The sequence below is a fragment of the Chenopodium album genome, chromosome 18, assembly GCF_948465745.1.
Source record: "Chenopodium album chromosome 18, dcCheAlbu1.1, whole genome shotgun sequence".
Classification (NCBI taxonomy): Eukaryota; Viridiplantae; Streptophyta; class Magnoliopsida; order Caryophyllales; family Amaranthaceae; genus Chenopodium; species Chenopodium album.
The window spans coordinates 8,803,479-8,825,941 of record NC_137851.1 but is presented as its reverse complement, the minus strand read 5'-3'; the positions used below and the strand labels follow the sequence as shown (position 1 = coordinate 8,825,941).

The window sequence follows — 22,463 nt, the reverse complement described above, 5'->3', positions numbered from 1 at the left end:
TTTAGTAATTAGATCAGAAAGCTCATCAATTTCTGTTTTACTGGCTTCGGGATGTACCTATCACCAATTCAGTCACGTCGTAAAATTAGATCAGAACACATTAGATCACCTATCACCAATTAAAGCATATCTTTAAGAAGGAATAACATACCACAGCCCCAAAGTGATTGAAGACAAACAAGCTACCCACATTAGATAATCAAGATGAATGGGTGCTCCCTCCTTTTCTACATGGATCAACACATTACACTCCCTTGATTAACAGAAATTGTCATGGTATATTTGGAAATTGTAAGGGTATTTTATGCAGTAATTTGTAAAATAGCCCCATTTTTGCAAAACCGATCAAGAAGAGCAAAACCTTATCATACTTCGCTTAATCTGAAGAGTCTAAACTTGTGAGAAAAAAAGTGATAAGTCGATCAGACTCACCCTCATCAGTAGTTTCCATTGGAACAATAAGTGCTTTTGAGTTCCCTGCAGGTGTGATGAAACAAAAGAACTACACTCAGCTTGATAATTTTCGATTTCCGAATAGAAAACATAAGAATGAATGAGTGAATGGTTCAGAATCACTGACCTACACACAGCCTGCCTATATCATTGCTTCCGGCAATAGTGGTCTTTATGATAGGGATACGCCTTGCCAATGTTTCCGCAATTGTTCTAGTTTAGGATCAAACAAACAATAATTAGCAAGTGCAATTAATAATGTCCAATCTCAAATGATCGAATAAAAACCCTAACATAACAGCAAACAAACCTTTGGTCTTCCTGGGTGGTTCCTTCTGCGATCAAACAGTATGTATTGGTCAACTTCATGTGGAATCCAATTTCTTTATATATATTCAAACAAAAATACCATCAAAATCACTACTCCTTCCGTCCTTTAAAGATTGTCACATCCCGTAAACTAATACTAAATTATTGCTATATATAGTAAATATTTCTAATTGCTAACCGACTTAATCCATCTATGTCGAAGTGGGCTACTTCTGATTTTAGGGACGGAATCATAAAAAACTTGACAATTATATGGGGATACAACTCGGTATTAATTAGAAAGAAGAATTTGTCCAATTTCTTAATTATCAAATCAAATAACCAATGGCACATCAAAACTACTACCCTCCTCGTTCCTAAAAGATCGTCCTGTCCGTAAACTAATAATTCGACTAAATGATTGATACAAACACACCCTATATTATATAGTAATTATTTACAATTGCAAACCTACTTACTCTATCTATTTCGACGCCCACCCAAGTGCACAACAACTTTTGATTTTTAGGGACCGAGTTATTGGAGATACAAATCATATAAATTAGAAAGTAGAAAATTATATTGAATTTTACACTAAGTTGCTAGAATTGCTTACTAGTTGCGATTGCAATTGCAATTGCTAATTATTGTTTGTTTGATCTGAACAAGAACAATCACGGAGACATTGGCAAGGCGTGTCCCTATCATAAAGACCACTATTGCCGGAAGCAATGATATAGGCAGGTTGTGTGTAGGTCAGTGATTCTGAACCATTCACTCATTCATTCTTATGTTTTCCATTTGTAATTTATAAAATCGAGTGTAATTCTTTTGTTTCATCACACCTGCAGGGAACTCACACGCGCTTATGGTTCCAAAGGAGACTACTGATGAGGGTGAGTCTGATCGATTTATCACTACGTTTTTTAATTTTATTTTACAAGTTTAGGCTCTTCAGATTAAGCTAAGTGTAGTACTCTGCATTATTGTAGAATTATTAGATTACCAGCATTATCTACTCATGGGTTACTTTTATTGAACTTGTGATCAATCCATGTTGGATGCTTCATTCCTAGATTAGATCTGTAGTGAATAGTGATGAACCTTTTTAATGATAAGGTTAAATAATGATATAATTCATTAATCTAAATATGATATGGTTTTGCTCTTCTAGATTGGCTTTGCAAATATGTGGCTATTTTACAAATTACTGCATAAAATGCCCTACAATTTATTTGATCATGTACTCGATCATTAAATTCGAATTTCTATTGTAATAGTTGTATGACTTTGATCCGTGTGCCCAAAGGTGCTGAGCTTCTCAGAAGCAAACTTGAGGCGCATCCAGGGCTCAGATCACCTGAATTTTATCTACAGTATTAAAAATTTCCAATCATCAATTGTTCTCATTACTTTTTGCTTGGTTTACTTGTACAATTCGCCACTTGCGGAAGCGTCATCCCTTTAATCAGCCGCTTCGACGTCTTCAGAGGCATGTACCTGATTTAGGAACTCGTGTAGCATGCAATGATTGTGTCGCACTCATCTACCCTGATCTTGATGAGGTTTGTGTATGTTTTTCTTGTGAAATTATTGTTTACTTTATCTTTGAAGGTCACTTGTCCCTCAAATCTTGGTTAATTTGTCTCTTAACTTGTGTAAACAGCCAAACAGGTAATTGAGTCTATCATATCAATAGTTCTTCAAGTTCAGGTTTACAGGCGTACCATTGCAGGACGCAATAATGTGGGTAGCTTGTGTGTCAAAAATGACTATGGGGCTCTGGTACGTTATTCCTTCTCAGCATACTTTTACTTAAAGATATGTTTACCATTGTACTAGAGTTCCTCTCTTGATTCCACTAGAATCAATTCTCATCACTTGTCATTGTGGCTCTCTAAACACCGGAAAAAAAAAAAAAAAGTGTGTTCTGTTCTAATTTTATCACGTGACTCATTTGGTAACAGGTACATCCTGAAGCCTCTTATACAGAAATTGATGAGCTTTCTAAACTACTTGGAATGCCTGTGAAGCACGGAACAGTTAATGAAGGAACTACTGAATTCATTGCTGATGGAGCGGCAACGAATTGCGCTGTTGTATTCTGTGGTTCTAAGACAGCAAATTGCGAGCTTGCATTGCTTGAGACTGTCTTCAGGCCAGTCAAGTTGGAGCTTCTGCCATACTGGTGAATCAAGTTTTAAAATATCCTTTTGTGTTTTAATAATGTTGATGTTCTCCAACATCACAGTATCTTATTTATATCTCGTCATTTGCATGAAACTTACTCATCTTCTAATCTAGCTACTGTTAGTCCTACTGGGAACTATTTGGGTGCTGCGTCACCGTCTTTTGACCCCCCATGAGGGGTGTTAAACTTTGTCTTTTGGGCTGTCTAATTAAGCAGTAACTTAATTTTAATATATTCGCTCCTTTGAACCAAAAAAAAAAAAAAATATTATAAGTGATAAACGTTGAACTCTAGAATCACAAGTTGTCTTTCACTCTGTTGGATTATCTTCCCCTGTCTTCATGAATTTAGTGTAATTATTTTCCCCTATCTTCATAAACATAAAACTGAAGAATATGAATAAAAATTTGAGCATGTTTGAGGATATAAACCTTTTAATTTCAAAAGATCTACACTTTGTATAATATTATTTTACCACTCGTTATAAGCTAATTAAAGGTATTAATGGTATATAGAATTTGTAATGTAAGAATGACAAGCGCCAAGTTGAGAAGAGTATAAAAGTTGGTATAGTGTTAAAATTTGTACAAGCCTTGACAAAATAAATGTAGGCTGATTGTAATTGATGATTGCATACATTAGACACACATTTGCTTAAGTTAGATACATTTGTAGTGGTTTTTGATCATGGATAACATCACTAACAATTAGAGATGTGCGCTGGTCCTCCAACCAAGCCCGGTCTTTTTTCGGTTTTAGTGCTTCCTTCGCAGGTAATGCATTGGCACGATTGAGGGGTTGTCATTTCTTTTCATCATGTATCACATCCTTCCGACTTTGCTTATTTATATCCACAGCTGACAATCCTTTTTTGCTTATAGCGTCTTTTTTAATCTTTGGATGTCCAAGTAAAAATTCTACCATATGCATATCAAATTGATAGACTTGTAAGTTTTGTACCAATCCTTAATATTTTAATAGGTCTATTAGGTCCAAAGTCCAAATGGGTTCTAGATTAATCCATAACATTTTACTTTCCAACTATTTTAAATGGCCATTTTTATTCCTTTTGTCTTACCTATATGCGGGGTTTTCTTGGTCTCTACTAAGTAGAGTCCACTTGGTCTCTACTCACCAACCTTTTTGGAGGTATTCAACGAACCTTTTTGGCGGTATTAGTTTGGTATGGTTTTTAATGTCGATGGTATACCAACACAACCAAGTCAAGCCTAGTTGGTATTCTTTTTGGTACCAACGGACTTCTAATTGGTATTTCCTTTTGATACCAACGAACTTCTAATTGGTATTTTTTTTTTATACCAATGAACTTCTAATTGGTATTTCATTTTGATACCAATGAATTTCTAATTAGTGCTATTAATATTAATTAATGTTCACTTGTGTCTTGATTAATGACTTTTAACGGTACTAGTTATCACAACTCTACTACTTATACATCAAAATAAATTATTTAAACAGTTTAAAAGCCCACCATGCTCCGCAATAATAATTCTTTAACTAGAGAGTTTTGACCAATACCTAAACTTAGTCGACAATGGAACCTCCGGCGTTCTGAACTTCCGGCTTTACCAAGATAGCTAACCCCAACCATGTCTTCCTTAGATCAGGCTCAGCACAGATCTAATTCGTTTCCTACCTTAGACCGTAATATCTAATTAAATAATCCTTACTGTGTTTCTGATGGAACTTTTTAAACAGAAAGATAACTCTTTTGATATATAAGGTTCAACGTTCCCTTCTTGAACGAAACTTTTATTTGATTTTAAAAGATTACAACACTCATATATTACAATAAACACACAAACTGAAAGCTCAAACAGACATAAGCTGAACTAGAGTTTTTTCTACTTTAAGAGAGATGGAGAACCAATTTATCTCTTAAGGTGAGTATTTTTCACTAGAGGACTCTCTAATGATTTCAGAGCAATTCTCTAGCGAACTCTTCCAACTCTGCCTTCACTTCTTTGCCTAATGCCCTTTATATAGGGGAAGGCTCACAAAGGTCACCGACACTTTCTATGGCTTACAGAAAACTATGACTCAGCAAGTGAATATCGTTCACTGCTTTTCTAAAGATTCTTTAAAACAAATAAAACGTGCTACAATAGAAAAGTAGAATACATAATTGCTGGTGTGGGCTCAGGACTCCATCATATCTTGTAGACCACCTTTGTTGTCCTTACTGTCTTCATAATGGACATACATTTGGTTGTCTTCTTCTATACCTAGATCCATCACACATTTAATAGCATAGAATTCATCCCATTTGACAAAGATCTCTAGTAAGTGCTCTTTTCCCTCTAAGTATAATATCTCCCAGCTTTAACTAGTTCGAGATAATCATACACTGATTCACCAAGTAATACTCCTTCTAAATAATTTATTAATCATTCTGGTGCTACTATAGTAGTATTTCCCACATGTATTATGACTGGTGGTTCTTCTTTTAACGCTATGAACTGGTTAAGATACTAGCAATATAGAAAAATCCATAAGCTCTTGCCTCCGTAGGATCTTTTACTTGTCTCTGCTGGATACAGATTGGATCTTTGAGTTTACGATGAACGTCTTCAAACATGATCAGGAAATGTGGCGAGTTAACTTTTCCTTCAACCATTTCAATGTTTGCACTTTGCACTTGGACTTGTTCAACTCTTCCTTTATATCTTGTTGCGTCATAAATTCTCCTAAAAACATACTTCTGAAATTTCGTGAGCTTCTCAAAGAACGTAGTATTATTATCAGGAAATGGTACAATACTATGAACCATTCCATAATCCTAAGCTCTGTAGTGCTCCGCTACATATGGTGCTCTCCATTCAAGTGAATGTGGATGAATTGACACAGTACCCACTCTGGAATTGGTGTTGAATATTATTCTACTTCCCCATATATCATAGACATCTTGTATGATCTTGATACAACTAGATCATACCAGAACCTAAAATTGTTATCTTTTATTTTATTTAGTATTATATCCTGAATATCAAGAATAAGTTTCAGGATAATGACCATTACTTCGTACATTAGGAACCTTCGAATTGCTACATGACAACTTTTAATTAAACCATCTCGAGATCTTCTTTTTGATGAAACAATCATGGCCTCCATCAAGGCCCAAGTGGAGGGTGAAACCCACTCCATTGCTTTATCAGTTTCTTCAATAAGAGCTTTTCTCTCTGCCTCCATCTTTTCTAGTTGATGGGCAGGAGGTTTTTCTGATGTCTTGTGCTTCTTCGCCATTAGCCAATTCTCTGGTTAGACTATCGGCTAAAGAATTCTTCGATCCCTGTTTATGTTCAACAGTAAAAGAGAATTTGTTAAGCCATAATTGCCAACGCAGGAGTCTCCCTTGCGCTTGCATATTAGACAAATTCTTTTTAACAAAACCGAGTATGCCTTTGCAATCTGTTCTTATTAAGAACTGTTTAGGAGCTAAGAAGATTAAGAACTTCTCGATCCCTCTAATAACTGCAAGGATTTCCTTTTGCATTGTAGGATAATTTAACTCAGCTTTATTAAAACTTCCACTGCTATATCTGCAAAGTCTTTCTCCTTCTTTGATTTTTAACACAGCACTCCAGTGCTCATTACTAGCATCTGTTTCAAGGATTAAATCATCTTCACTAGTAGGTAGTGTTAGTATAGGAAGATCTTTACACATAGCTTTTAAATCTTGAACAATTTTTGAATCACTTTCCTTCCAGTTCCAAGTTATTTCTTTCTTAAGTTTTTGCTGTAATGGTTTTCTTAATAAAGCAAGATTTTCTATGAAATCAGAAGCATAGGTTAAACATCCTAGAAATCTTTCTAGTTGTTTTCTATCTTCAATTTCATCTAGGAATTTTTCAATCTTTTCCAAAATATGCTTTTGCAATATTATTTGTCCTGCTTTAATTTCTAATCCTAGAAACTCAATTTCTTATTTAGCATAAACACATTTATCCTTTCCAAGGATTATACCATGCTCTGCACATTTTTGAGTTACTGCTTTAAGATCATTCTTATGGTGCTCTAAATCTTTTGAGAATATTAGAATATCATCTATATAGACCAAACAACAATGATTAAGTTCTCTAAAAATATTATCCATTCTTCTCTGAAATATTTGTGGAGCATTTTTTAACCCAAAAGACATTACTAACCATTTATAATGCCCTTGAGGGGTGCTAAATGCAGTTAATGAAATGATTTCTTCTTCCATTTTAATTTGCCAGTAGCTGCTCTTACAATCCATTTTAGAAAATCATGTGGCTCCTTGTATTCTATTAAATAACACAGTTTTATTAGGAGTGTAATAACCATCACAAACAATATTGTCATTTAGCTGTTTATAATTAATGACCATTCTAGATTTACCTCTTTTTTCTTCTGCATGATTTCTTACCATAAATGTTGGACTATTATGAGGACTCTTACTATTCCTAATTAGCTTTTTATTCAACAGTTCTTTTATTTGTTCATTAAACTCTTGTATATCTTAGTAGGTATAAACCATTTGGCTTACTCTAATAATCTTATTATGATTTGTTAGAGTTATCTTAGCAAATGCCTTATCCTTATCCCAATGTTCTAAAGGATTTGTTGAATATAATTTTTCACATAATTTTTCTTGCTGCTTATTTATCTGATCTATTAATGATGAATTACACTCAGAAATTCTAAGTGCAACCTCTCGTTGTGTAGGAGTAACCCAATCACCACGCTGGCTGCGCGTAAATTCCATTGTCTGATGAGTATAAGCCTTTGTTATTTTCTATATAGGAACAGAATGACCATTAATAGTAAAGATTATTAGATCAATGGTTTGTGTGCATGGAGAGTATAGTCTCTGAAAATTATTTCCTATTATCATATCATGACTAGGTTGATCAGTTGCCCATAAATAGGAATAACACATTGAACTCCTCCAATTTCTATTGGTAATTCTTCGATTATCTCTGTATGCATCATGACACTATTATTAGCAATTCTAACTTGCATAGGATTTTTAGCCTTTTTCCACAAGAATTCTGGAAATAATGACCCCTTTCCAAAACATGTAGAACAACCACTATCAATATTTGCACATAATTTGTATATTTGTTATAATCCTCAATGCATATATCAATTGGAATATAAATGCTATTAGGATTAGTACTGGATATTTCATTACAAGCTTCTATTTGGATATTAACTTCATCTTCATATACTGGTTCACTCACTGTTTTGGTCTTATATCCAATTACATACATTCCTTTTATCAATAGGATTATTTGGATCTTCATTTAATTCTAAATTAGAATATAACCCCATATCTATGTTATGCCTTGCCGGTTGTTTTAAGACTTTTTTACTTTCATATTTTTCATTTAGTTTCTTTAGTAAAAATAATATCTCTTCTTCATCTTCTTCTGGCTTTTCATCACCTTGTTTTTTCATTCTTATTATTGTTGAATTTTGTCTATTTAGACTTGATGTTCTAAGACTTATATTTCTTTGTATTTTAGGTTTTGTAGTCACTCCAATATGAAGTAATCCTATTAACATCTTACTTGATCTATTACTAACTGTAGGGTTCATAAAGAATTCCTCCCAAGTTTTTTCAATTTCAATTTCATTAGGATTTACTTTTATAGCTGTAATTTTCTTCTTAGGACCTCTTCCTTGTTCATATTTCTGAGCATCGACTATTTGTTTCTTAAAAGATGAGTCTATAGTGTTCACTAACTTATAAACCACCTTCCATCTTAATTGTATAGGTCGTGTTCCTTTATGCATTTTCACTCCTTCTGTTAATAGCTTGATAGCTAAAAACTTTGATGCAAATGAATCCTCTAAGCTCACATAATATCTCGGTTCACATATATAGCTTACCGTTCCTTGACTTAAGTTACATGTGATACCACTAATTATTTGATCATAAAATTCTTTAAGTCTAATATCACAAATGAAACTCAAGCATTTAACATCCTTGCCAAAGTCTTGCAAAGGAGTTATGTATACTTGTACTACACCAATACAAATATAGCTATAATTTCCTTTTTCTTTATGTTTTTTAATACTTTTCCAGTTTATGATATTAATTTCGGCTGCCTTTTGTTCACAATCTTCTATTACTATGCTTCCTTCCATCTCTTCACATACATATTTAGTTCTAGTTTTAAAGAAAGAAGTTTTAAATATTTTATCTTTAGTAATCTGGGGAAAATTCCAACTTTCTTTATTTACTTGATCTAGGTCATTATCTTCAAATGAATACTCAGCTCTTTTTAGTTGACTTATAGTCATTTTGCTTTTATCTTTCTCATTGTCATTTGACTCTGAATTATCTAACTCTTCTCCTTCCATCATATTATTTATTTCTTTATAATTTTAGTCTTCAAACTCATCACTAACTTCAGGTTCTTCATTATATTCATTTTCTTCTTCTATGATTTCTACTATTCCTTTATTATTATTTAAAGCCAATTCTAAAGCCTCGTCTTCTGGTATTTCTATGTAATCCCAACTTCCTAAAGCTTCCATTAGTGTATGATTAGCTTTCTTACATTCATTAGCATAATGTCCTAATTCTCCACAAGACCAACACTTGCATGTTTTCTTTTTCTCAGGGCAATATGTTGCCTTTCTGAAAAACCTACTTGGTTTTCTATATTTATGTTTATAATACTTCTTCTTATAGGTTTCTCCTCTTGATCAGTTAAATTTATTGTTCTTATAATTCCTTCTCTTATTATAATTTTTTCTTTCACATCCATAGTTATTTGGGAAATCCCAACAAGTGAGAAATTGTCTCTTCATTTGTTGAGTTCCTGCAACCTCTCTACATTTCTTTTCGATCCACTTTCTTAGAAAAGCAATTCTATTACCTAGGGCATCCCTAGCTAAAAATTTCTCCCTCCATTCTTGACATTTTTCGCTAATTTCTTCATTAAGAGGACTGGGTAATTTGTCATAGAACATTCCAAGATTTGTTTCATTTTCACCAATTTTATAATAATATGTTTCAAATTCCATAATGTAATTATCAACATATTTCATATTACAGATGGATAAATTACTTAACTTTCTTTGATATTCCATTCGTTTTTCATTAGGATCGGCTCTAGGACCAATGAATTCTAATTCAATGTATTGACATAACTGTCTGAACATTCTAGTAGGTGATTCACTCGCTCTTAATGCAGTTTTGACTTCTTCATCTATTCCATTGTACCAGTCTTCTACATAGTTATAGAGGCTATGTTCAATATAATCTAAGAAATTTTCTGAAGTCCATTAATTATTTAAATTAAGTACACTACTCATACTCTTTTTCTACTAATCTAAAACATCTTGTCTATCCCTTACATCATCTAATTTAAGCTTATAACCAGTTTGGCTTATAGGTTCAAGAGTCACTTCTTCTTGTTTAGGTATATGATTAGGCATAACCTTGACACTAAACCGGGTAGTCTTCCCTGGTATGTATCTTGGTCGCGTGCAACTTCCTTCTCCTTGATACCTAGGTCTTTGGATAACATTGTTGACGTTAATTTTTTCATTAATAATTTCTTCTCCCACATCATTATTATCCATTACTCTTTTACCTAGTTTGTTTTCAATCTTTTGTTGGACATTTTCTATGGGTAGAAAGTCTAGATCATTTAACTTCATTAATCCTATTTGTTGATATAAATCTTCCTCTAAAGTAACATAATTATTTTCCTCTATTTCATTATCAAAAACCATCCCTTTTTCAGAAATTAAGTTCATGATTTCGTTAAGCTTATTAGGGTCTTCTTCCTTATCGAATAGGGCTTGTAATTCGTTAAGCGTTTTCTCCTGAAGATGAGGGCTCATCTTTAGTTTCTTTATTCTTTTCTTGGTTACTAGTAGGTCTTTTAGGGAGTGATACTGTAAACTTTTTATTTTTACCTAAATTTTGAAAAGGATATTTATACTTATATGGGACAATTTTCTCCTTATTAGGTGATACTTCTTTTCCAAATTGATGCCTAACTTCGTTGTTAAAGCAAGTTGAACTTGTTTAACCTGTTCTTTTAGATCGCTTACTTTTTTTTTTTTTATTAATATCGGTTGTGGTTATTGATATCTTATTTTCGATATTAATACAACGAGCATGTATGTTATCAACTTCCGATCTTAATTCACCGATTTGATCTACTATATAATTAAGGAATGGGTCAAAATTACTAGATTTTTCAGGAATATGATAATAATGTTTAAAACCAGGTTTCTTACACTCAGTAGAAGACCTAGTATTCTCCAGCTTTACTTAATTATTAATTAAATTAACAACTTAATTTAACTTTTAACCGTATGGCTCTGATACCAATCGAACACAGCTAGATACCAATAAAATCGTGGTTAAGACCAACAACAATATTTGTTAAATATGATACCAACCGCAGTAGTATGATGATATCAATGTGTTGTAGGATGGTATTTGGATACTACTAAGGATGGTATTACCCATGTATCTCGTTGGTACTGAAATTCAATATACAGATAAGGTATTTTTTTTGTCAAATTACGAAAATAACCTTAGTTGAGTCCTACTTGGACTATAACTAGTATAGACCAAGAATTTCTCACCTATATGCACTTGTGCTAATGTACAAAATACATCAAAGTCGTAGCATTTGGTATCCAGCTAATAATCGTTGACGATTCAAGAATGTGAAGTAACCGGTAATATCTTGTAAAGAAGTAAATTAGGTAGAATAACCAATTAATACCCTAGACCTAAAGTGAAAAGATACAGAGTAGAAACTTTAAAAATTCAAAGTAACACACCATTAACTCATTAAGCAAATTTTATAATCAAAGGAACAAAGAGAGTATGGAAAAGATGTTGAAATCAGATTATAAATAAAGATGAGGGGAGAGAAAGAAGAACTGTTAAAATATTCAATGTAATGATACATAGCAACATCTTCACCCATGATGAAAGTGCAAGCTAGGAAGGGGATCAACCAGGCCGCTACATCCTATCAAAGTGCAATTGCAACTCTTGCCCTTTTTTCCGTGTCATATGTTGCCAAAAGGTACGGAATCAGTTATCAGCTCCTACCTAAAATGTGTATTAAAAAAGGGTATGTAATTTTTAGTGCATAGACATATATTAGCTATCCTAGGGAAAAAGGAATATGCACGTATACGAAATATAATAATTCCTCCGTTTTTTAATACTTGTAACACTTCTCTAAAATAAAAATGTCATAATAGTTACAACACACTATAATTGAAAAGTTATTTGGGGAAAAAGTTATAATATTTCCCTTATTTAAAGCATATGACCCACTAAATTATACTCCTAACAACCTCTCACTCCAATCTAAAGTGTATTAAATCATGTGAACCTCACTTTTCTTAAATACCGTGAAAAGTGTGTTGCAACTATTAAAAACCGGAGGAAATATAAACTAGTTTTTGGGCTCGAGCGATGCCCTGTATTATTATATGGAACTGATCATTAATATACGTTGTAATTTATGATTCAATGTTCTTGTAATTAAATTTGTTGTTAATATTGTAATTTCTACATAATAATATTTTGTATCCAAAAAATTGCATAATAAATCACATAACTTGGTGGTAAGACACTTAGTTGTAGAATTAGAGGTTGTGCGTTTAAATCTTGTGGAGAACTCTTTATATATATATATATATATATATATATATATATATATATATATATATAAGTGCATGACATGCAATTAAAACAAATGAAAGGGAAAGCCACATGACATTTTGAGTAGTTTAGTGGGTGACGTGACGTAGTGAGGGTAGTTTACGTGACACATGAACGGTGTTAGAAACGCCTTTTAATTTATTAACTAGTTTTTGACCCTGGCAATGCCCCGGGTCATTATATATATATATTATAAATGAGTATTTATAATTAAAAATTATGTGATAAAATATAAATATAGATTAAATTAGTTACATTTGTTGTAAATAAAGGAGTAGTCTAGCACAAATTATATGTATATTTTAAATGAGGTTTTATAATTAAAAATTATGTGATAAAATACAAATATAGATTAAATTAGTTACATTTGTTGTAAATAAAGGGTAGTCTAGTACAAATAGTATAAAAATATTTAAGTAAGTTCAAAAAGATAATCTCACAAACAATGGAACAATATCGGTGTCTCATGATACAATTCATTAACTTGAAAACAAATTTCTGGCGCAACCAAGGTGCTCAATTGTATTTATCGGCATGTTACCTAAGTTTAACACATCACTTCCACACAAAGACACTTTTGGGTGGAAGGTTTGAGTCAAGTAAGTTATGCCCAATAGAAAATGTGTATAGACTATTGTGTAAATGTATTTTTGAAGTGTAAAAATCAAAAAAAAGCTTCTTCTATTTATTGAGAAACATAAAAGAACATAGAAGAAGAATCCCAAGCATCAAAGGAGTTAGGGAGGTGAATAATCACCTTAAACATCCTCTTAAATGGGGGGTTATGAGAGTTACTTATCAAGAGAATAATGACGGTAATTAATCATCTTAAACATCCTCATAAATTGGGGCTCATAAGTTTGAACATTGATGCATGCTAACAATTCATTATTTTTTAAATGAATTATAGTAATTGTATGACATGACGTCACATTATATGCCTGATCATGATGACACGTGGCAGGCTCATGTCTTCTCATTGAGTTTTAATACATAAATATAGACTAGTTTTTAGGCCCGGGCGATGTCCCGGGTTATTGCTTGTATTACAATAATTATGAATAGTATTAAAGATACATATTAAGATATGTTTTATAGTTTTTTTTTTGTTATTAAAAACACAAATTATGACATAGTTCAATGGTTAAGCTCTTATTAATTAACCTTAAGGTCAAGGGTTTGAATCTTCAAATAAATCATGTTTCTAATTTTTTAATTAGTGTGTAATAACATGGAAGAAAGTAGTTAAGTAAGAGTGCCACGTGGCATGTAGACTTATTTCGAAACGCCATGGAGAGTGTTTCGTGGCGCATCGACTTGATTTGAAACGTATTTTGAAGATTGATTAAAAGATTATTAGAGGCCGGGTAAAAAGACCGGACCCACATTATATTAAATTTTGGGATTATGATTAGAGTGAGAGAGAAATAAAAGATACACTTGAGGGGTCAAAATTATGTGATGAGTTGTACGAATTGAATAAAAATTTTACTTAACTGTAGGAAGGTTTATTTGTGTTGAAAGATGTTATGTATTTCTAGGTGCCAAATGTACATGTTTTTGGACATCATAAAAAGAAATTATGATTGAATAAAATTTGTGATTCTTGTGAACGGTAGGTTTCAAAAAAAATAAAAAAAAATAAAAAAAAAATAAAAAATTGTGAATGGTAGGAGTAAAGATTTGTATAACCAGATAAATTTCATTATTCATGTTATCAAAAAGACTAAATCTAACATAATAAACATGGTGTTAAAATTTGTACAAAACTACATGGACAAAGTAAATCTCCAACAACAATAGACTAATATATAAGAATATAACATTCTAGTAACTAGTAACGATGCGAGTTTAAGTAATTTTGTAGTAGATAAGAGTGTTCTCATTAGAAATAAAGATAGGACAATTATTATTGATGATTGCTTATATATTACACATAAAATGTAAAGCAAAAAACTTTGACAAACAAGCTAATAATGAAGATTATACATAAATAAAATCATGTTTAGTGCAATCTATCGTCGATCAAATTTGATTCATTTGTAAATTTAATGAGTATCTCATTAGAGTAATTCATATTATGTAGTCCCTTGATATTAATTGAGCAATAATGTATAAAACATAAAATAGTAAAGAGCTGCTCACCAAGAGCACATGTGCGTAATTAACTTTTGTCATTAACAAAGGGTCTAGGTAGCAAGTACTATTCCTTCTCGTCAAAAAAAAAAAAAGTACTACTCCTTAATAACACAATATCAATCTTAATTAACCAATAACTTGTTAGAAAACCGAAAAAACTAACATTGTTGAAAATTGCATCAGAATCTAATATATATATATAAAGGGGAGTTTTTTCCCGAGTTTTTAGAGAGCCAGGATTTAATTTTCTTAATGTGCCATGTAGGATTATAAATTTTAATTGTAGGCAATAAAATAAGACTTAATTTCTTTTAAATTTAAATAATTCAAATGCCATGTAAGCAAAATTGTCGAATGAGATTTTTAAGTTTAAATTAATTAAATATAAAATATTATCTTTTAATATTATGAATTTTATCTAAATATATAACAAATTTTAGCACATACATAAAAAATAGGGTTTTTCTAAGCTATGTCCCTAAACTTCTTCGGTTTCTAAGCTGTGCCCACGGTTTTTTAAACGTCTAACCTATGCCCTCCAATTTACTTTTTTTAATTAACAATAACCAATTAAGTTAAAACTCCGTTAGTAGTTGTGGAACTGTTAAGTACCTCTGTTTGGAGGGAAGATTTGCCGCCATATTTGTTAGGGTTTTATTTGGATTATAAAAGGGGGCTTTTATAACATAGTTCCCCTGTTTCTTCTTCTTATCTCCAAAAAATTTAGCCATTACGATGACGAGCTCCCGTTCTTCTCCAGCGATTTCTAGTTGTCAATGGGATTTTGTTAGTCCCAAGTGCAATTGCAAGCCTCCTTTAGATTGCAAGTTACATGTTTCCACTTCAACAAGGAACCCTAGAAAGGCATATTGGAGGTGTGATTTCTGCAGATTTTTTGAATGGGTAGGCCCTCATAACATGTTGTGGAGAGGAGAGCACCAACAACCTTTTTACAATGGTTTCGATGATGGTGAAAGCGTTGACAATGCTGCACTGATGGAGGTGAAGCGTGAATTGGGGAATTTAAGGCAAAAAGTTGATAATGTTACTACTTCTAAGGACATGTTTAAAATTGGGGTGGTTATGTTTTTGTTGTTAATTATCATATTGAAAATGTAAGTGGTGTTTAAGTAGTGTATGGTTTGAGAATCATAGTAAGCTTGGTTTGTGTATGATCTCATGAGGTAATGTACTGTCCTTTTTTTTTTTATTAATATTAGTTTATCAAATTCCTATTTATATTGAGTTTTATATTGAATTTGATAATATAACATTTCAAAAAAAAAAATAGTGACAATTTGCAATTTATATTCCATAATGTCAACCAAAAGTACATACAATCACAGTTTGCCCAAAAAATTACATCATCACTTAGTAGCAATAACACAAAAGTTGGCTTAAAAAGTGTTGTTTGCCACAAAAACTAGGCCACTTGCATACCTGACATAACACTAACAGCAATCAGTTCTAGTGTTCATGCTCAAAAAAATAGTAATTACATTTTGCCCCAATAATTACAAAAGGATAAGTGTCACCCATTTCAGAGTATGTAATATCTTGGCTTGCTTAAGGGATTTGACTTAAGGCTGACTCATCGATGGCTGCCTGTCTGCACTTTGGTTTGATGTTTGAACTAGGGGCTGTGAAGATGCAATCATGGTATCAATGAAGCTATGATCAAATGCATCACTGTTGTTGGACTGTTCTTGGTGTGACTTTCCTTTCCCTTTTGATGTACCACTGTGATGAGTATGGTTGTTTGTTCTATCAGCACCATCACTAGTGTAATTTCCATTGATCATCAATTCAATCAAGGAGAAGTCAACATCATCATTTTCATGTGGTCTCTGTGCTTTCTTTCCTTTATTGCCTCCCTTTTGTGGCACAGTCTTCCCTTGTTGCTCGGCTACTTCTCTGGCAGTTGGGCCACCTTTGCATGTTACCATATTATGCCCATAATTCTTGCACTTACTACACTGGACGGTTGCGCTTCTTTTTCCTTTTCTCTGCTCCCCTTCTTCTCTCCTCCTATTTCTTGATGGTCTGCCAATACTTCGTTTCATTGTTGGTGGTATGAGGGTTGGAACACCATCAATGTGTGGCCATTGCTCTTGATCAGGTACAGGGGATATGTTTCCACTATAGGCTTGTTTGTACTTAGCCATAATGAACCATTCACTCACATAATCTGCTGGATCCTTGCCTTCATGTAAGATAGCTTTGATTCCATGTTTGCATGGAATTCCGCTCAATTGCCATCTCCCACATGCACATGTTCCACCAGTTAAAGACACTGGTAACCTTGCTTGTCCATCATGAATCTCATAAGTACCCCTGCCAGAAGGGTATGCTTGACAAACTCTGCTATCCTTAGTTAGTACCCTGATCCTGTTCCTAATGTTTGGACAGATTCCGTCTTGCCATTGGTCTGCTAGGTGTTGTCTAGTAGCATGTCTAACCATTGCTATTCTCCTAACACCTGCACATATTACATAGAAAATAAAACATTATTATTGGCTTGCATTTTCTAATGTACAGCAACAACAAAAATAACTACACACTTGCCTTCCAGTAGAGTCAGAATTGGATAAGTTTGGTCCACCCCTATAGTACTATTGAAGCTTTCCACAAAATTATTTGTGTTTTCATCACTTTTCAAAGTGGGGTCAAACTTCCACCTTGTCCATCGCTATAGTGGACCTACATCTTTAAACCATTTCACTGCCCCTAAACCACCATGGTTTTGAACCTGAACCAAAGCCTTCCTAATCGAGTAGTCTGAGCACGCATTTGTAACACTCCAAAATAGTTTATGCATGACTAATCCGGGGTAGTCTTTCTTGAAGTTTTTACATAAGTGTCTAGCACAATACCTTCTAGGCACCTTTGGCCAAACTGAGTCCAAAGATGGGTCTACACCCTGTATAACATAAATTAAGAAAAAGAAAGTAAAGCAAAGAAAGTAAAACAAACATTCCAAATATTAGCAAGAAAAAACAAAGTAAAACAAACTAAGTAAATTAAATAGCATAAAGTAGTAACCTTTTATCGATCAGACATTATATCCAGTCTTCTCTCCTTGTAGAAGTGAGTATTTGCTTTAGATGGTGAAAGAACCAACTCCAGCTGATCTTATTTTCAAAATCAACAACCGCTACAGCAACTGGAAAAATCTCATTGTTACCGTCCAAGGAAACAACAGACAATAAAATACTCCCATAATTTCCCTTCAAGTGACATCCGTCCACTCCAACTAACACTCTACATTCTCTTATCAACCCCTTGAACTGTACAGCAAAGTTGATAAAAATTGATGAAAATTGTAGAGATCTTTCAGGACCAGGAACATTAGTCCAACAACAAAAAGCCATTGACCCAGGGTTGCTCCCCTTTAATAGTTCACAATACCGAGGCAAATTAGTGTAAGATTCATCATGCCCACCTTGAATGATTTTCATTGCTATTCCTTTCATTCTATAAATGGTAGATGTGCACATTTTCAACCCATATCTTTCCTAAAGAAGAGCATTCAAGGCCTTTCCCTTAATGTCTGTGTTAGCTCTTATGTCCTCAAGAAGCTTATTAGCAGCCCATTCACAGTTACACATGGGGTTGTTTATTAAGTTAAGGTCACAAGTATGGCCTTTTCTCAACTTCTTGATGGCCCATGTGTGTCCATCACCTAGCAGAGCTGCATGAACCCCCCAGTTGCACCTTTGATCTGCACACTGTGCAGTATATCTTAGGTTGTCTGCCTTGTTCACAACCAGAGAAAATCCCTTTTGGATACAAAAATCTCTTAAAGCATCCTTGAAATGATCTTTGTCTACAACAAGCTACCACTGTTTCAACCTGATTTTACCGAACTCTGCCTCCTCAAATACCTCCCCATTCCAATACAACCTACTTATGTAAGAATCATAATCAACCACCTATTCATTTGTCCTAAATGGTTCCCATCCACCATCTACATAATTTTGATTCAACAGTTCATTGATATCACCCTCTTCATACTCCATTTCATCATCATCAGATTCAGTTTCTACATCAGAACCTTGGTTAGGTTGGTAATCACCTTCACTATCTGTACCACTACCATTAGATAAAGCCCCACTCACATTTTACACCCCAACATCATCATCTAGCCTAACCCTAGACCTCTTTCTAGTCCTAACTGATGGTTGCTCCTCCTGAACTTCATTGGCTTTAGTATTTGGATGAGGTGGAACCCATAGACCCTTGAATTTAAGGGTAGATTTTGAAATTTTTTTACCATGAGGCATTAAGGTGATCGACGGAGTAAACCGCATTTCTGAGCATTAAGGAAGGGCATTAAGGTCTCTAGTTTTGCCTTAAGCATCTTGAGTAGCCTCCTCGGCATCCTGAACTTGTTTAGCATTCTGAGCTGGAGTTTTAACCAAGACATTAGACATGTCCAGGACATCAATTGGCATCGACTCAGCTGTAGACTTAGACTCTTCAGCATCCCCTTCCATTTCAGACTCGATGTTAGCTGTAGTGCTCAAGGACTTGAGGAAGACGTCAATCTCTCTCTGAGCATCCTCATTCGTCAAGCGACCAGCCAGGAAACGCTTTAACACCTTGGCACGACCTGTTAGATGCTCCAAGAACTTGGAGTTCTTGGCATCCTCTTGGGCATCAATCAAATGTTTCTCTAGTTCAGACGCGTTCTTGGTCAGGTTAGCCACATTCTAATTCAACTCCTGAACACTTTTATTTAAAAATGCAATTTCATTGTTTTTCTCCTTAAGCACTTTTTAGGCAGCCTCCAACGAACGCTTAGCCTTAGCTAACTGTTCATTGCTAGCGCGAGTTTCCCCTCTAGCAGTGGTGAGCGCAACCTTAATATTGCGCATTTCTTTTTCATTTGAGATAAAATGGCCCCTGATGGCCAACAGGTCTTGAAAAGCCTACAAAAACAGAGCAACGTCAGAAGATTCATAAGGCATCTAGCAAAAGATAAAAAGAATAGACAACAGTCACAACACCCTTACATTCAATTGCAGGTTGATAGCTTCTCCTACTATCTCCAGAGGCTTAAACTGACTCAGACGCTTCGCAGAACCAGGGAAAAATAATTTCTCCGTGGTAGGCCACAACGACGCAGCATTTGGCTCCCGAGATAGAAAACTAGATGGAACCCTAACTTCGTATTCCTTTTCCTTAATTTGTTTATCCTTGGCACCAGAAGTAGAACGAGCATTGGAAATCTTCTTGTCTACAGGTTTCTTTTCAGCAGGTTTTTCTCAGGAATCTTGACGTCGATGGGTTTGGCGTCAAGAATCACATCAGCAGCACCAGAAGCAACAAACGTTTGCTTCCTCTTCTTCTTAGCCCTTTCAAGCATCTCGTCCATGGACATAGAACTAACTCTAGACTTGGAAGAATGAGCTGCGTCTGGAAAAAACTAAAAAGTCAGAAAAGACAAAGAAAATTCTTTAAAAAGCACAGTGAAGTAAGACGTGATAAGTGCACAATATACCATATTTTTAGTCCCTAATATTAGTCTTATAATCGTTTTCTTTTATTTATTTTATGAATTTAGTCGATTTAATATTTGTAGTTCTTATTTTATTTAGTATTTTATTTTACAGCTAATTTTATGAATAATTGGTACTTAAAATTATGTTGTGTGTTTTTGGTAGGAAAATAAGGGGAGTATTGAATGGACTTGGAAGAATCAGGCCCATATTATCAAATCAACTCAAAGGCTCCAAGTAATCAAGTATCACGTGCCTTGAGAAAAATAAAAGGAAAGAAAGAAAAGATAAGAAGAAAAGAGGAATAGGTGATGCGTGAATCTCAGAGCTATACCACCACCGTTATCAAATCTCATCCCCAAAACAAGAGTTGCTATTCTCCTCCGAAATTCACGAGAAGTCATGAAGAAGATCAAGTTTTATCCTACTCTACAATTCTATCCCTTCAAACCCAGAAAACCTAGGTTGTTTTCGGTTATAAAAACCCCCAATTATTCCCTCTTAAACACACACAACTACAACCAAAAGAAATCACAGACTAAATCGGGTTTTAATCGAGTTCGTGATTGAGCAACTAAACAAGGAGACCGCCATTGGAGGAGGGCCTAGTCTTGAACCCAAGGTAGAACGAGAGCCACGACAATTCGCGGGGTCGAATCCGGGTCTTGTACGGAGTTCTTGGGCATATAATTCATAAGTTCTTCTCGTACTTATTGTTCTCAATTGCTATTCTTTCAATATGATTTAGTGCTTTGTCAGATTTACATTGTTAGTATGATAGATTAGTTTGTTTGGATATTATTGTCTACTTTGAGTAATTTAGCAATTCAATTGTTATTTGGACTTGCTTGTGTCTCATTGATTAAATTACGATTATGCTTATAACTAGTGAGTGTATGATTGTTAATTATTGTTAACTATGTGGTTTGGCTTAGTCTAGACTGTATAGTCAAGTAACTCCTAATTTACCCTAAGTCTGCGATTATGGTTTTGGTATAAATTAGAAAGTGAGTTCAATTTGATTATTTTAAGCATTTATATGATTAGAGTAATTAGGACTAATGATGTCTCCTAGATATTAATGCTCCCAATATTAATTAAGACAAGTTGCGACTATATTAGTGTTAATTAAGTTGGCTTAGAATCGATTTCAGCTTAGTTCAAAATTGGTTTAAAATAAGGGAAGACGGGGAGCCTTTGTTACCAAACTCTCTACAATTAGTCTAATAATATCAATTGACTAATTCCTTAAAGTCGACTATCTATTGTATTAATGCTTAAATCTGGAAAAGGTGAGAGTTAAATAGATCAGTTGTGTCGTCTATTGTAAATAGTAGATTAGCATTTTTAGTCTTGTTTAGTTTGGTTACTAGTTCTATTTTAAACCCCCCCCCCCCCCATCACATGTAAATAGTGTAAATAGTTATTGTATTTTACGAGTTTTTGAGTATAGTAGATTAACAATCTCTCCGTGGGATCGACCCTTGCTTGTCCTTTTTACTACTTGTAAATATTTTTGAAGGTCTAAGTTAGGAAAATAAATTATTAATTTAATACGGTAAACGACACGTATCAAGACGTCACTTGAAGTCATGGTCATAGTATCGTTAAGAATTCTCACGTCCTCTTCAGAATCAAAGCCTGATCGTTCTGAAGCCTCGGCACTAGCACAAGGGAACGTCCTATCCTTCAAAGGAAATCTCAAGAAAGCTTTTACCTTATCGTCACTCTTGTCTCCAGCAGCGACAGCGTTCACGTCAATCACTGCAAAACGAAGCATATAAGAAAGGTGTCAACAACAAACACCAACAAATGACGAGGAAAAAGCGAAGTATACCTCCACCATGCCATCTAGTCCTTATCCACTGGGCGTCTTCCCCAAGAATTTTCCTTGTCTACGAACACATAACGCGTCTTCCACCCACGATCGTAGGCGTTTACTTTCCCAACTAGGGCAGAACGACCACGTCGCACATGGAGGGTACATCTATTGGAAGCTTCAACATGACTTTTGTACACATGAGCTAAATCAGGAAGATCAAAGGGATCTTCCCAACCCTCAGTTACCTTCTCAATTACTTGAGCAATTCTCTAGACTAGAGGCATCACTTGCCCTGGGCTCAAGTCAAGCATTTCCATGAAAGAGCGTGTCAAAGTATTGAACTGGAAA

The 22,463-nt window shown here is 34.1% G+C and overlaps 1 protein-coding gene across 1 annotated transcript; it reads right to left on the bottom strand.

The window, feature by feature from the left end:
• Window positions 1-16,372: 16,372 nt before the first annotated feature.
• Window positions 16,373-18,250, bottom strand: LOC145591740 (uncharacterized). Its single transcript, XM_081648244.1, has 3 exons — window positions 17,945-18,250; window positions 17,493-17,712; window positions 16,373-17,271 (listed from the first exon to the last, which is right to left on the bottom strand). Exons 1-3 carry the CDS (start codon window positions 18,248-18,250, stop codon window positions 16,373-16,375), a joined length of 1,425 nt encoding a protein of 474 aa, XP_081504370.1.
• Window positions 18,251-22,463: the final 4,213 nt, after the last annotated feature.

Excerpts from the sequence above, each read along its gene's own strand:
- LOC145591740 (XM_081648244.1), bottom strand. The coding sequence starts at position 18,250 with ATGAAAATCATTCAAGGTGGGCATGATGAATCTTACACTAATTTGCCT. Across the intron at positions 17,713-17,944 it reads TTTTTCCAGTTGCTGTAGCG|GGTGTAGACCCATCTTTGGA; the intron begins GTTGTTGATTTT and ends TATGTTATACAG. Across the intron at positions 17,272-17,492 it reads GAAATGGTTTAAAGATGTAG|GTGTTAGGAGAATAGCAATG; the intron begins GTCCACTATAGC and ends TAATATGTGCAG.